Source organism: Diabrotica virgifera, chromosome 9 (assembly GCF_917563875.1).
Source record: "Diabrotica virgifera virgifera chromosome 9, PGI_DIABVI_V3a".
Classification (NCBI taxonomy): Eukaryota; Metazoa; Arthropoda; class Insecta; order Coleoptera; family Chrysomelidae; genus Diabrotica; species Diabrotica virgifera.
Window position 1 is genome coordinate 97211561 of NC_065451.1, and position 16336 is coordinate 97227896.

The following is a 16336-nucleotide window of genomic DNA, read 5'->3' on the forward strand; positions in this document are numbered from 1 at the left end:
GAAAATCGTGCAACTTTCCACGAATTTCCTTACACATTTTTTAACTGTGTTTAGTAAAAAAGGTGTAACTAAACATCCTGCCATTTTGAATAATGTCTACTTAAATTATTTATTTTATAATAAAATTTATTTGATGACTCAGAAAATCACGGAACCAGGATGAAAATTGTCCAGAGAATTTTCCAAGAGACAAGTGCAGTAAACATTAGGAGACGTCATGCCAATATTTTTTTCGATCATTTTCAAATAATTATGTTTAATTTATTAAGTTGGCAGGACTCAGAGAAAATTATGAAAATTTCATTATTTTCATTACATGTTCGTATATCAATATACTCCCTTAGTCCTTTTGCAACCCTCATGCCCAAAAAATTTTCTTCTTAAAATTGATAGTATCCTGTTGTAACAAAAAGAAGAAAACTTCTGTTGGAGTGAAAGTAAAAAGATATACTCCAACAGAAGTAAGAAAAAAAAAGACTAGGTAACTAAATAGTTGAGGCTGAAAAGAAGATGTAGTGGGTGAGTGTAACGAAAGGATGAAGTGACTTCTACGTTGAGAAGCCGCAATAGGAAAAAATACTACTTTGCAGTAGTACTGAAGAAAGGGGAATTAGAAGGGATAGAAGTAGAAGTGGGAAGAGACAGAGGCAAACTGAATAGAGTTGGCTAGCTATAGATGCAAGAGAGCAACTTGACACTCAAGGATGGATACGGCTCGTTTGCATGCCTGTCGAAGAACAGTAGCTCTATATAGATAGTAATGATGACTAAAAGATGAAATAATAAAATAAGAATAATGTACTGAAAATGAATGGAGATGAATAATGACTAAAAACGAACAAAATAAATAAAACTAACTAATCATGGGCGCCATGAAAATGATCTTCGATCATTCTCCCAGGTATCTTACACTGCTGTCAAATATTAAATATATTAAACCTGTAATAATGAACATAAAGGAGTAATAAAAATAAATGATATACAAAATAAATAAACATTTATTAAAATGAACTACCAGATTTTTAATAATCTCTGAGTTAAACAAGTTCATATTATGTGACTCTAACATGACAAAAGTTTGCAAAAGTTATGTTCAACCTAAGATAACAACAATGTTACCTGTTACAAAATTACAGGTATAAATACCTTTCACTAACATATAGGGTACAAAATTACATAAGTCTTCTACCAAATGGTTATAGTACGCCTGCTACGTACAACTAAAGGAAACTGACAAAGATGAAAATACTACAAATAAATAGGCCCAAGCCTCACTAAGGGAAAATACAATAATGAATAAATAAAGTTAAATATACAATTGACTAAAGTAGAAATGAAGTTGAGATGAATACCGACGATGACCTAAATTAACCGAACAAATGGAATAAAGCGAATAACAGTAAAATATTTGGGAAACAAGCTAGTAATATTAAAAAAATAAATTTACCCGAATTACATAAACCAATATCAAAGCAATAATAAAGTATTAAAAACCTAATTTTCTCTAGGCTTATTCCTGTGCACAAGAAGTTACCGTAGATACAAAGTTTGGGAACCAAATAATCTAATATACAAATATGTCAAAAAAAAACCAGAGGTAACCTAAATCTGGAAAAAAAACAGTGTATTTAACAGATAGTCTGAAATATAAAAAAAACCAATAGTTACTACAACACCTCACTAAATGTTCCCAAACGAGGTTGCGGTTGCATCCTAGAAAATGATGCACCAGGATGGTGCGACCCCATGACTCCTGTAGGCCCAGGTGCCAAGACGAAAATTGAGCTGGAACGCTCCCATAGCTTGTTCCCAATTAGACATACTCCCATGATGACTTGACTGTGGCTGTAGTGGTTTCTCTAGGTGGTCAAATAAGGTCTATGACTTCATGGTAGGGTTTCTCCCAAATGGCTAAAAAACATTCCCAGTTTTATTTCTCATTTTAAACATGAGCAAAAAGTAAAGGGAAGAAGAAATAATTGAGGAACTTTTTAGAAGCAATAGTATAGAAAAACCGACCATTAAAACTGGAACAAAAACCAATCTCAGGTAACCTTGAACTGTTTTGAGTGTGAATACATGGACAAATGACATTGAAATGATTTATTTGAGGAAATATCTGTAAGAATATATTGAATTTATAAAATATTGGATGTTGAATAATTTAAAACCTATAGAGAAATGGTAATTATTTCCAATATTAATTGAGAATTGCATATGTTTGGTTATGTCTAACCAAAAAATATATTAATATATAATTTTCCTTGAATGAATATTCAATAATCGAAATAATCTACATAAAATCCAAATAATGAGTTGACTAAGAAATTTAACAATGAACCTAATATCTCAAAGGTTCCATCACAAAAACCAAGACTATACATAAAAAATTACTATGAAAAAGTAGATCTCACCGAATGATTCCTAGTTGGCTCCAACAGGAGTTGTCACACACATGTCTCCCTAACTCGACAACCCTTGCTGGTAACTTTTTACTTTACGTTAAATTTCTTATGTGATAAAATAAGTTGGAGGAAATCATCCGCCATTCTATATGGTATATCTATTCGACACCACAGCTCACAGTCAAGTAAAGAACGAGAGGCGTTTCTCCGCCAAGGTAAACGTCAAATTCTCTCAGAACCCGAATAATGCTCGATAGGTGGAGTACGTTCCATCACCGAGGTATGACGTCACCTCAGTGGTCCTATACGAGAATTTAAATGAGAGACCGAGGGAAAATAATAATAATAATTATTAAAGAGCTACTTTCGTAACGTGACCGTTACAATCCCCTTCTACTTGGGAAAAAAAAATTTTATCCATAAAATTTTTTTCTAAACTTCAAAATATTAACAACTAAATGTACAATAGTCTAACAATCCACGTTGATTCGCAAGATTACCAATAAGAATAAACTAATGATCAGGAAAAATAAATACATATATGACTCAAACTCATGCTAAAATGTTACTATGTTACTCTCTGTTACCAATATTAATATTGCTTCAAAAACCAAACAAACTAAATATTGTACTAAAGTTCATAATAATAACTAAGTGTCGAATTGGGCACTAAAACCAAAATTGAGCTATCCATGGACATCAGATTTATAACGGATATATCCAAGGACGGAACAACCAGGAAAGGTGTGAGCCAATTCGAACCATATCAAAAGTAAATGTACCAAAGTGAATAAAAAAAAAGTAACTAAAATAAGTAAAGAATTGAACACTTAATCCAAAATTGAACTAACAATGGACACCAGATTCATAATAGTATATCCAGAGAAGAACAATCAGGAAGATTTATGGAACAACTCTCACTAATGCCAAATAATAGCAATAATAAACATACCAAAGGAATCCAAAACTCAATAACCAAAATAAATGTGGAATCGGACACGTAATCCAAAGTCGAACCATCAGTGGACACCAGATTCATAAAAGGCATATCCAAAGAAGAACGACCAGGCAAATTTATGGACCAATTCACACCAATACTAAACCACATAAACAGATCAGGTCTACGTACACCCACATCCGGTAATACGAACCTATCCACCCAAATACACAAAATAAATGAAGAATCGGACACTTATCCAGAATCGGACTATCAATGGACACCAGATTTATATAGGAGTATATCCAAAGAAGAACGATCAGGCAAATTTATGGACCAATTCTTACTAATACTAAATAAACTAAATTATTGGATCCAATGGTAACTAATACTGAACAAAATAAATAAATTAGGTCTACATACACCCTCATCCGGTAATATGAACCTATCCAAACTAAGTAATCAAAATAAGTCACAATAAAAAAATTACTAACAGACTAAGTAACAGAGATGTAACCAAACTAAATCAAAGGTATACTGACTGTATACTGTATACTGACTAAATCAAAGGTATATCACTGTAGGTATACCTACAGTGTACTGACTAAAATATTATAGAAACTACATAAACTTAATTCGTGCTGGTATTCGCGAATTATAGCATGTTGCTACAACAGATGTATGAGAATAACCAGACTCAGATAAAGTACTTATAACGTAAGAATAAGTAAGAAAGAAAAACAGAATGAATGGTGAACTTACAAGGTCTATGGCACTATGATAAATAATAGGAAGAAAAAAAATATGATAAGTGATAGGGAAAAAAAATTGACGAGAACGAGCACAATTTTAAATAAAACTGCAAATTCATGCGTTCTCACATACGTGGAATTATTCAGGAAATATTCCAGAATCTGAATAGCAACTAATGCCTAAGGAAAGAAGTGGGAATATACTCTGATGAACAACTCATTTGTCTAAACACTCCAAATACTGACTTAACAAACCTACTGCGTATAGGGATAGTCAACAACAAACATACTATGAAGTACGAGATAAAATATAAACTAAATACTTCCCTATCAAATTGTAAATATGTAACTGGAATAATTGGACTAATTAGACAAGAATAGTTAGGACATGATGATGAATAGACATCTGCATACTCTGCCATGAGGACATAGATTACGAAACCGGATAGCAATGGCCAATTGCTGAATTTCGAACCCACGTACTCACTCACTAGCATTAACAGAGTAAGGACAGGCTAGTCCACAAGAAGAAATCAATAAAAGACTTAAGAAACCATACATACTCACATCAACATTCCAATCTAATTCCAGAATCATAGTGTGTAGGATAGAAGGATATAAATTATTATAAAGTGTTTAAGATATTTGAGACAAATGTTAATAGAGTAACCCAATAACAAATTAAAAACCACATCTTTCCAATATGGCAAATTCATAACTAGATATAAATATGATCAAAAAAAATTAGTAAGTAATCAAATATTCCAAATAATATAACACATAACCTGAGATAAGTAGTGCATAACATACAGTTCCATAATAATATCCATATTAAACAAGAGTACTTGTATGAGCTTACCTGTCCAAATAAGTATATAAATATATAATAATTCAACAACCCTTCTAACTTAAGGGGTTAGGTGTGCAAAAACTAAACAAAAATACAAGGGAAGTTTTTATTAATTGGATAATCCTACTGACAGGATTAGCAATTAATAATATTGACTCATAATAATAATTAAAATGCACCATACCTAATACCAAAAAAATAAACTCATACATAAAGTACTACATAATAATTAAATTAATAAGTAATAAATAAAAGTCATCAAAACTAAGCCAAAGATGAAATCAAGCAATGTATGTAGGTACCTGCATTATCAGATGGTAAAAAAAAATCAGACTAAAATTTCTAACCATACTAACGATTGAGCTAAGCTAAAGACAAACAGAAGAAGAGATTAGCTTGAACGACACCGTTAAGTTAATCTTCTTCTGAGGATTGTTCTAAACTTAATAGAAAAAGTACCAATGTTTCTAACTAATAAAAGATTTATGTTTAAATCTCAACCTAAAGTATCTGATTTCTATGAGCATTATATTATGGTACCCACATTGATATAATATTATTATCAACAATAATAAAACTAGAAACTGAGATGGATAATGGAACTACTTTACTATACAATAATTATAATTGTTATGTTTAACACTACCAATTAAAGAAAAATAGTTTGGATGACCATCTGTAACCATTCGAACCATGCGAATTCAACGTATCATGTATAGAAGCTAATGTTGTGGACCGATATTGCTTTGTGGTGTGTGCCTGTCTTACCAAACAACTCAAATATCAAAAATAACAAATATAAAATATAATCTAAAGTTTGTAAGACAAATATACATATGGAGAAAATATTAGCGACACACCAACAAATCAAAATGCCAGCAAAATATATAAATAATCAAATCAATAAATTAAATAAAATACCTAAATACTGAAAATAATTTCTAGTTAGGTGTAAAATATATCCACACTAGAAAAAAAAATATATGCATATAGTCAATAATTAATTGTACGTGCAAACATACTACCATTGGTAGAAGGACTAAAAATCCATAATAATAGAACATAATGTCAGTCATGTATACTCATTCTAAATACACAAATAAGTTTCCAATAAAAATACAAAATTCAAACTAAAATATGAGCTGTACCACTAAAACTAAAAATGAGGTATCGAAATAAACTAATCAAAACCAAAAGCAGTATAAGTCTACCTGTTTAGTATTAATAAAATTTTAAAGACCAAAAATAAATCAGAAGTAACATGTATACAAAGATATCAAAAAGTTAATAATACAAAAATTCCAATAAAATAAAAATGAACTAAAAGAACTACTGTCTTAAAACCATAAACGGTTGGCACCACGCATTGGGCAGCCAGTGTAACAAAATGAACTTCTGTTGGAGTGATATACTCCAACAGAAGTAATGAAAAAAAAATGAAAAGAAGATGTAGTGGGTGAGTGTAACGAAAGGATGAAGTGACTTCTACGTTGAGAAGCCGCAATAGGAAAAAATACTACTTTGCAGTAGTACTGAAGAAAGGGGAATTAGAAGGGATAGAAGTAGAAGTGGGAAGAGACAGAGGCAAACTGAATAGAGTTGGCTAGCTATAGATGCAAGAGAGCAACTTGACACTCAAGGATGGATACGGCTCGTTTGCATGCCTGTCGAAGAACAGTAGCTCTATATAGATAGTAATGATGACTAAAAGATGAAATAATAAAATAAGAATAATGTACTGAAAATGAATGGAGATGAATAATGACTAAAAACGAACAAAATAAATAAAACTAACTAATCATGTTTCTCTGCCAAGGTAAACTACCAGATTTTTAACAATCTCTGAGTTAAACAAGTTCATATTATGTGACTCTAACATGACAAAAGTTTGCAAAAGTTATGTTCAACCTAAGATAACAACAATGTTACCTGTTACAAAATTACAGGTATAAATACCTTTCACTAACATATAGGGTACAAAATTACATAAGTCTTCTACCAAATGGTTATAGTACGCCTGCTACGTACAACTAAAGGAAACTGACAAAGATGAAAATACTACAAATAAATAGGCCCAAGCCTCACTAAGGGAAAATACAATAATGAATAAATAAAGTTAAATATACAATTGACTAAAGTAGAAATGAAGTTGAGATGAATACCGACGATGACCTAAATTAACCGAACAAATGGAATAAAGCGAATAATAGTAAAATATTTGGGAAACAAGCTAGTAATATTAAAAAAATAAATTTACCCGAATTACATAAACCAATATCAAAGCAATAATAAAGTATTAAAAACCTAATTTTCTCTAGGCTTATTCCTGTGCACAAGAAGTTACCGTAGATACAAAGTTTGGGAACCAAATAATCTAATATACAAATATGTCAAAAAAAAACCAGAGGTAACCTAAATCTGGAAAAAAAAAACAGTGTATTTAACAGATAGTCTGAAATATAAAAAAAACCAATAGTTACTACAACACCTCACTAAATGTTCCCAAACGAGGTTGCGGTTGCATCCTAGAAAATGATGCACCAGGATGGTGCGACCCCATGACTCCTGTAGGCCCAGGTGCCAAGACGAAAATTGAGCTGGAACGCTCCCATAGCTTGTTCCCAATTAGACATACTCCCATGATGACTTGACTGTGGCTGTAGTGGTTTCTCTAGGTGGTCAAATAAGGTCTATGACTTCATGGTAGGGTTTCTCCCAAATGGCTAAAAAACATTCCCAGTTTTATTTCTCATTTTAAACATGAGCAAAAAGTAAAGGGAAGAAGAAATAATTGAGGAACTTTTTAGAAGCAATAGTATAGAAAAACCGACCATTAAAACTGGAACAAAAACCAATCTCAGGTAACCTTGAACTGTTTTGAGTGTGAATACATGGACAAATGACATTGAAATGATTTATTTGAGGAAATATCTGTAAAAATATATTGAATTTATAAAATATTGGATGTTGAATAATTTAAAACCTATAGAGAAATGGTAATTATTTCCAATATTAATTGAGAATTGCATATGTTTGGTTATGTCTAACCAAAAAATATATTAATATATAGTTTTCCTGGAATGAATATTCAATAATCGAAATAATCTACATAAAATCCAAATAATGAGTTGACTAAGAAATTTAACAATGAACCTAATATCTCAAAGGTTCCATCACAAAAACCAAGACTATACATAAAAAATTACTATGAAAAAGTAGATCTCACCGAATGATTCCTAGTTGGCTCCAACAGGAGTTGTCACACACATGTCTCCCTAACTCGACAACCCTTGCTGGTAACTTTTTACTTTACGTTAAATTTCTTATGTGATAAAATAAGTTGGAGGAAATCATCCGCCATTCTATATGGTATATCTATTCGACACCACAGCTCACAGTCAAGTAAAGAACGAGAGGCGTTTCTCCGCCAAGGTAAACGTCAAATTCTCTCAGAACCCGAATAATGCTCGATAGGTGGAGTACGTTCCATCACCGAGGTATGACGTCACCTCAGTGGTCCTATACGAGAATTTAAATGAGAGACCGAGGGAAAATAATAATAATAATTATTAAAGAGTTACTTTCGTAACGTGACCGTTACACTGTCATTATATGGATATGGCAGGACTCAGAAATTCATCGCAACTTCCCATTTTTTTCCTCATGGAAAATCTAATTTTCACAGGAAGACGTCACAGGAAACCCGTGGATTTTTCCATAAATTGTAAATACCTTTTCTAACCTTCCAGTCTTTCAAAGGGCAGGGCTTAGAAAATCGTGGTTGAAGTTGTGTTAATATCTCCCGGTTTATTACGACAGTATTCATCTTATTGTCGTAGAAAGCACAGGGCATAGAATGAATCGGGTTAAAATTTGGGCATTATGGTTAATTTATCGCCGTAAAAAAAGACAGAGACGTAATCGCCTACATTGGGTGCATACAATCAATGGAAGAAGAGAAGAAGCAGGTTTATTTCATACACTTTTTGGAGATTTAAGAAATGACCAAAATACATTTTTTAATTTATTTCTGCATGTCAATGACTTCCCTCGATGAATTACATGAGAAACTGAAGGATATTCTTCAACGGCAAACTACAAAATTAAGAAATTGTATTCAAACGATTGAAATGTTCGCTGTCTTATTTTGTTTATTGGTTGATTTGTATACCAAAAAAAATTACATTCATCCAAAGTACAAGCACATTAATCCAATGACATATTTATTCATAGTGTCAATGCGTTTTTCATAATACCAATTAATTATGTATCAATTCTCTGAATAAATTAATTGGGTTAATGGTCTTAATGATCTTGTACGTTGGACAAGTTTTAATGTATCTAGTCATTGAATTTACGTACTTTTTGTTTCAGTGAGCGAGGTTGGGTTTAAGGTGATGATTCATACAAAGGTACCCTTTAAAATGATTCAACAAATAGTAATGTACAGGGTTCTCAAAATTAATTTTTGCAATATTGAAAATTTCAACATTCTGCATGATACGATTTAATATAATGTAATAAACATTAATTTGTTTGGATCATTAGAATTTCGTATATTTTTTGATGATAATATTTGTACTCTGGGCTAATTAGCAAAATACAAGGAATAGTTATTTGTATAACAAGGGAGGAAAGTGCTACTTTTCCTCCCGAGAATGAAGTTTACTGCCCGACGCGTAGCGGAGGGCAGTAATCATTCAAGGGAGGAAAAGGCACTTTACTCCCATGTTATACATATGGTTTTTCCACCTTCCTCAAATAACAAGTCATTTTTTCATTTTTACTTAATTTATTTATGTAACTAACCAACAAAACTTATTAGAACTAAAACTAACAAGTACGTACAATATAACTGTCAACTGTCAAATATAAGTCAAATTAATAATGTAAACATTGTTAAATCAAAATAACAATTTACTGTTTTTTACCATTCTGCAAAATACAGAGTGTTTTATAAATAAACGTTAAAATGTATAGAAACTTACGTAATAGAAAATAGATATTGTACAGGGCGTCAATAAGTTACATTTCATGAATGAAATACCATGACGTCACTTTTACTTTTCCTCCCTAGGGAGGAAAAATATTTTCCTCCCTAGGGAGGAAAAGTACAACTTTGCTCCCTACAATCAGGTCCGGAAAAGTATACTTTCGGTAGAGGTAGGTGGAAAAAGTTATTTACCAGCAATTTTATTGTTGGAATCGAATCTTATGATTGTATATATTAATAATATAGGTATGCAAAGTCCGCAGATAGTGTGCTACTTTTTTTATAAACAAAATGGCGTCCGAAAATCGTGATTTTTTCAATTTTTGCTCTATGACTCCAAAGATTTTAACTTTACACCAAAAACACCCAAATAAAAATTCACCGTAATTAAATTCTGCATAGAGACGTGTTATTCCCGATTTACTTCGACGAAAATTTTCCCCGGAAAATGCGGGTTTTTCCAACAAAATCTTTAATTTTCAACTAAAATTTTAGATAAGTAATTGTTTATCAATAATTAAATAACTTGGTAATATGAAAGCTCTTTTTGTATAGATAATAATTCCAGAAGCCAATGGAAATTGAATGAACAGTTTAGCAACAATTGAATTGTTAATTAAAAATTTACGGTTGCTGTAAAAACCACAATAATTATGATATATGAGAATAACTATGATTTTTGTATAAAAAGACACAGTACCTATCTAATGTACTTTACAGAATTGAAATTGGACTATTTAAGCGGCCTCAGGAATATTTTAAAATTATAAACAATTTTTTGGCTTATAAATAATTAGAATATCTCTGGAAATATTCAATTAAATTAAATCATCGAAACGGTATTAGAAAGAATGCGGCAGAACGCATCTTTTAACCTATCTAATGTACTTTACAGAATTGAAATTGGACTATTTAAGCGGCCTCAGGAATATTTTAAAATTATAAACAATTTTTTGGCTTATAAATAATTCGAATATCTCTGGAAATATTCAATTAAATTAAATCATCGAAACGGTATTAGAAAGAATGCGGAAGGACGCATCTTTTACAAGAAAAAACGTTTAATTGTGATCAGTGGTTCCTGAGATATAACCGGTCAAAGTTGACTGGCATTTACGGCAAAGATATAAACAATAGGATCATAATTTTCGAAACATCACCTCTTTATTTTTGTCCTCTTTCTCCACACCAATTTTCATATCTTTAAAATACTCATAACATATATTATTATAATAAAAACTATCGATATTAGGAGTGAAAATTATGTTGGAGAAAATGTAATTTTAAAGTTCAAAATCGGTATACGTTAAAAAGATGCATTTTCTCGGCTTCCCATGGAGCAATCTTCTTCATTCTTTTTTTGTTACCAAGTAACTCGAGTAGAGCCATCTAACTAACGCATTATGTCAAACTTGCTTTTGTTTTGTTATAATAGATTAATTTATTTATAAGAAAAGAAAACTACGCATTTTTCCAGTTGTAGACTTTTTTTAGGTAAACTTACAACAACTGTACCTTTTAACGTTAAAAACACAAATATTCTCATTTGAAAGCTGTATAATTATTTAAACAATCTTTATTTAAACAAATTAAGATTTTTTGTTATAATCAATAAATTAATTTATTATAACAAAACAAAAGCAAGTTGACATTTAATAATGCGTTAGTTATATGGCTATACTCGAGTTACTTGGGAACAAAAAAAGAATGAAGAAGATTGCTCCATGGGAAGCCGAGAAAATGCATATTTTAATGTATACCGATTTTGAACTTTGATATTAGATTTTCTCCAACCTAATTTTTGATTGAAATTTTGTTATTTTTGGCAATTTTCACTCGTAATATCGATAGTTTTTATTATAATAATATATGTTATGATTATTTGAAAGACATGAAAATTGGTGAGGAGAAAGAGGATAAAAATAAAAAGGTGATGGTTCGAAAATTATGATCTTATTGTTTATATCTTTGCCGTAAATGCCGGTCAACTTTGACCGGTTCTATTTCAGGAACCACTAATCACAATTAAACGTTTTTAGAAGAAGCGTCCTGCCGCATTGTTTCCAGTACCGTTTTCATGATTTAATTTAATTTAATATTTCTCGAGATATTCTGTATATATATATATATATATATATATATATATATATATATATATATATATATATATATATATATATATATATATTTTATTAATTATTTTTCAAATCATACCACTCGCCAAAAATACAATACCGTATTAGGCATGAAAAACAGAATAACGTCCATTGTTGATGACACTTTTTTACAAAAAAATCTAGACATATTATACAAAATCTTTCGCAACAATGGATATCCTAAACATATTTTAAAAAAACTTATTTACAGCAGTAATTTCTACGATGGTCCCGTCCATGATTCCAACAATAAGTCAATTATATATAAAAAACTCCCCTTTATTAATGGTCTAACACATTCAGTCATATCCATATTTAAAGATGTTCCCAATATCAATATAGCCAAATACAATACTATGAACAGCAAACAATTATTCTCAAAAATTAAAGACCCAGTACCAACCTTGTATAGAAGTAATGTTGTTTATGAAATACCATGTCTAGGATGTCAGAATAGTTACATTGGCCAAACATCACAATGGTTAAAGCAAAGAATCACACAACATAAAAGTGATTGCCGCTTAAGAAAAAATACGTGTGCAGTAGTTGAGCATTATGAAAACACCGGTCATATGCTGGACTATAATAATACTCGTATTTTGGCACAGTCTGATAACTATAAAAGTAGATTATTTCTGGAGATGTATCACATTAACAAAAATAAAAAAACTTTAAATTACAAAACAGACACTGGACAGTTAAGTAACATATATTGTAATATATTGAATAAAATTTACAGTAATCATTAAGTTAACACTCGCCTTAATAAACAACTAACCTTAATAATTAAAGTAATAGTATTCCTCTAATTGTTCTTTTGTTGTTATTTTTTGCGTTTGAGTCATTTTATGTGTTTTGTCTTATTACTGTAACGAACGTGCTTCAGACCTTTCCTTATATTAAGTTTAAGATGCATTTTAATATATGACAGTAACAATTTTTATTTTAATGTCAATGTTATTTATTTGTGAAATCTTTTAACTTTCTGTAAGTATTTTAAAATCTAGTTTGTACGTCTTTGTAAGTTGTTAAAAATGTGCGAAATATTGAGTTTTTAGAAAAAATAAAGATTTTTTATTATAGACCACATACCTGATATTTCCTACAGATTTATTTATTGTTTTTGGTCGAAATAATCACTTTGAATATATATATATATATATATATATATATATATATATATATATATATATATATATGAAACTTAAACCTAAAATCAATATCAACAAAAGAATTAATATTAAAATTAAACTCACCAGGCTTCCGGGTTGAACCGCGTCGTTGGTTTCTAGGCCGAGCTTTCGACGTCCTCTCTGACGTCATCTTCAGGGCTTCCGGGGTCTCAGTCTCCTGAGGCTCCAGACACTACACTCACTACTCACTACTTCACTACTCACTGCAATACTGTTGTTGCTGACGCTGGGGCGGTCATTTATACCGTGGACTGGTGTGACTGACGTGGCTGTCGATGACGTGGCGGAATGGGAATTAGCGCGAAGACGATTTGGAGAGGCGCGAAGATTTTTGACGGCGGGAATTGTATTTGTAGATGGAGCGGACGATGTTTTCTTTAGGAGGGGTCTCCAAGTCGAAGGTAAACGGATGCCGTCATCTCTTTTATTGAGACAATTTGGCCGTTTTTCGATTTCTATGGCTTCTCGGATAATTCTTTGTTTATAGAAGCGGATGGGGGCTATGGTTCTGGAGTGTTCAAAGTCAATTTTGTGACCTGTATGAAGATGGTGTTGGCCTAGGGCTGAAACTGAATCGGAATTGCGAACAGATCTGGAATGTTCATAAATCCTATTTTGGATTCTACGATTGGTTTGTCCTATGTAAGATCGGGGGCAGTCTGCACAAGGAATTTCATAAACTCCGTGTTGTTCATTTGGAATGTTGTCTTTGACGGATCGGACAAGAGATGAAAGTTTTTGTTGGGGGGTAAATACTGTTTTTATTCCTCGTGGTTTAAGAATTCTGTCGATTTTGTCAGTAACACCTTTGATATAGGGAAGAAAAGCTTTCGTATGATCAGGATCTGACTCTTTGGGTTGTGATTGAGCGGGAGATTGAAGTTTATGGATGCTCCTATCGATGTGATTTTCGCGGTAACCGTTTTGGATGAGGGCTTGTTTTAAAGAAGAGAGTTCAGTAGATCTACTTGCATCATCGGAAAGACGGATTGATCTGGAGACAAGAGTATTAATGACTGAATTAATTTGAGAAGGTGGGTGATGAGAGTTGCCATGCAAGTAGCGGTTGGTATGGGTGGGTTTTCGATAAACAGAGTGATGAAAACCTTGTGATTGGTTCTTCTTAATAAGAACGTCGAGAAACGGTAAGGATGAGTCAGTCTCCATCTCCATCGTGAACTGGATACTGGGATGTATACCATTCAGATGGGTCTGAAAAGACGCTAAAGCATCCCTGCCGTGGGGCCAAATGACGAATGTATCGTCAACATATCGTAGCCAACATGTGGGTTTGAGCGTAGATGTGGATAGTGCTCGGGTCTCAAAATCTTCCATAAAGATATTAGCAATTACTGGAGAGAGTGGTGAGCCCATTGGGGCACCATTTATTTGTCTGTAGAATTGATTTTGGAAGATGAAATAAGTGTTGGACATGCAATGTTTAATGAGAGATAAGTGGTCTTGCTGGATACTGTGTTTCGTTTCCAGAATATTTAGGGTGTCATCTATAGGAATGTTAGTAAAAAGTGAAACGATGTCGAAACTTACTAGAATGTCTGAGGGTGAGATAGGATATTGTTTGAGAAGTTCGATGAAATGAAAAGAATTTTTGACGAAAGATGAGGCATTTTCGGCGAAAGGTTGAAGAGTTTTGGCTAGATATTTTGCCAAAGGTTGTGTCGGACAGTTGTATGCACTGACAATGGGGCGTAGAGGAAGATCGGGTTTATGAATTTTGGGTAGGCCATATATTCGAGGTGTTCTAGAAGACTTTTCACGAGGAATTAAAGTTTGTTTTACGGCAAGAGGAAGAGAAGTTTTATTGATGATGGTTTTTGTTGTTTTTTCCAAATAGGTTGTGGGATTATTAGAAACTGGCTTGTAGTCGGGGGTGTTAATGAGATTTGAGAGCTTATCGATGTAAGACGAAGTGTTTAGGATGACAGTGGCGTTTCCTTTATCGGCAGGAAGAATGACTAGATCTGGATTTGCTTGAAGTTCTTTCAGGGCTTTTCTCTCAGATTGACTAATGTTTGGAGTAGGGGGCTTTGAGTTCCTAAGAACTCTAGCGACGTCTTGTCTAACTATTTCAGCATCTTCAGAAGGTAAATGAGAGATAGCTTCCTCAGTTTGACAGATGATTGTCTCAATTGGGGTGTGGCTTGGGGTAACAGAATAATTGAAACCTTTTGCTAAAGCTTGAGTGGCAATAGTAGAAATGGGGGTATCAGAAAAGTTGTGAACCACTGTGGTGGGTTTCAAAGTTCTGGGTTTTGGAAGTTGTTGGGTAATTAGATGAGCTAATTTGCGCTTTTGAGTTTCAGTCTTAGACTCGAAAGTATTTAGGGCTGTTTGTGTGTTTATACGGTCGAAACTGTCCCATAATATAGGATGTACATGAAAAGAATGAATAGATGACCAGGTATTAATTGAGGGCCAGGACCAATTGAGACAATCATCTGTCAAACTGAGGAAGCTATCTCTCATTTACCTTCTGAAGATGCTGAAATAGTTAGACAAGACGTCGCTAGAGTTCTTAGGAACTCAAAGCCCCCTACTCCAAACATTAGTCAATCTGAGAGAAAAGCCCTGAAAGAACTTCAAGCAAATCCAGATCTAGTCATTCTTCCTGCCGATAAAGGAAACGCCACTGTCATCCTAAACACTTCGTCTTACATCGATAAGCTCTCAAATCTCATTAACACCCCCGACTACAAGCCAGTTTCTAATAATCCCACAACCTATTTGGAAAAAACAACAAAAACCATCATCAATAAAACTTCTCTTCCTCTTGCCGTAAAACAAACTTTAATTCCTCGTGAAAAGTCTTCTAGAACACCTCGAATATATGGCCTACCCAAAATTCATAAACCCGATCTTCCTCTACGCCCCATTGTCAGTGCATACAACTGTCCGACACAACCTTTGGCAAAATATCTAGCCAAAACTCTTCAACCTTTCGCCGAAAATGCCTCATCTTTCGTCAAAAATTCTTTTCATTTCATCGAACTTCTCAAACAATATCCTATCTCACCCTCAGACATTCTAGT

At 32.6% G+C, this 16336-nt stretch overlaps 1 protein-coding gene and 1 long non-coding RNA gene across 2 annotated transcripts; both read right to left on the reverse strand.

Annotated features, from left to right (window-relative positions):
- Window positions 1-454: 454 nt before the first annotated feature.
- Window positions 455-8540, reverse strand: LOC126891800 (uncharacterized). Its single transcript, XR_007700575.1, has 3 exons — window positions 8171-8540; window positions 2415-7667; window positions 455-1911 (listed from the first exon to the last, which is right to left on the reverse strand). It is a non-coding gene; the product is annotated as an uncharacterized LOC126891800 (long non-coding RNA).
- Window positions 8541-10561: 2021 nt separating this feature from the next.
- Window positions 10562-15773, reverse strand: LOC126891156 (uncharacterized). The gene is made up of 2 exons (XM_050660338.1): window positions 15162-15773; window positions 10562-10570 (listed from the first exon to the last, which is right to left on the reverse strand). The coding sequence occupies exons 1-2, from the start codon at window positions 15771-15773 to the stop codon at window positions 10562-10564; spliced, it is 621 nt and encodes a 206-aa protein (XP_050516295.1).
- Between the last annotated feature and the right edge of the window lie 563 nt (window positions 15774-16336).

Excerpts from the sequence above, each read along its gene's own strand:
- LOC126891156 (XM_050660338.1), bottom strand. The coding sequence starts at position 15,773 with ATGAGAGATAGCTTCCTCAGTTTGACAGATGATTGTCTCAATTGGTCC.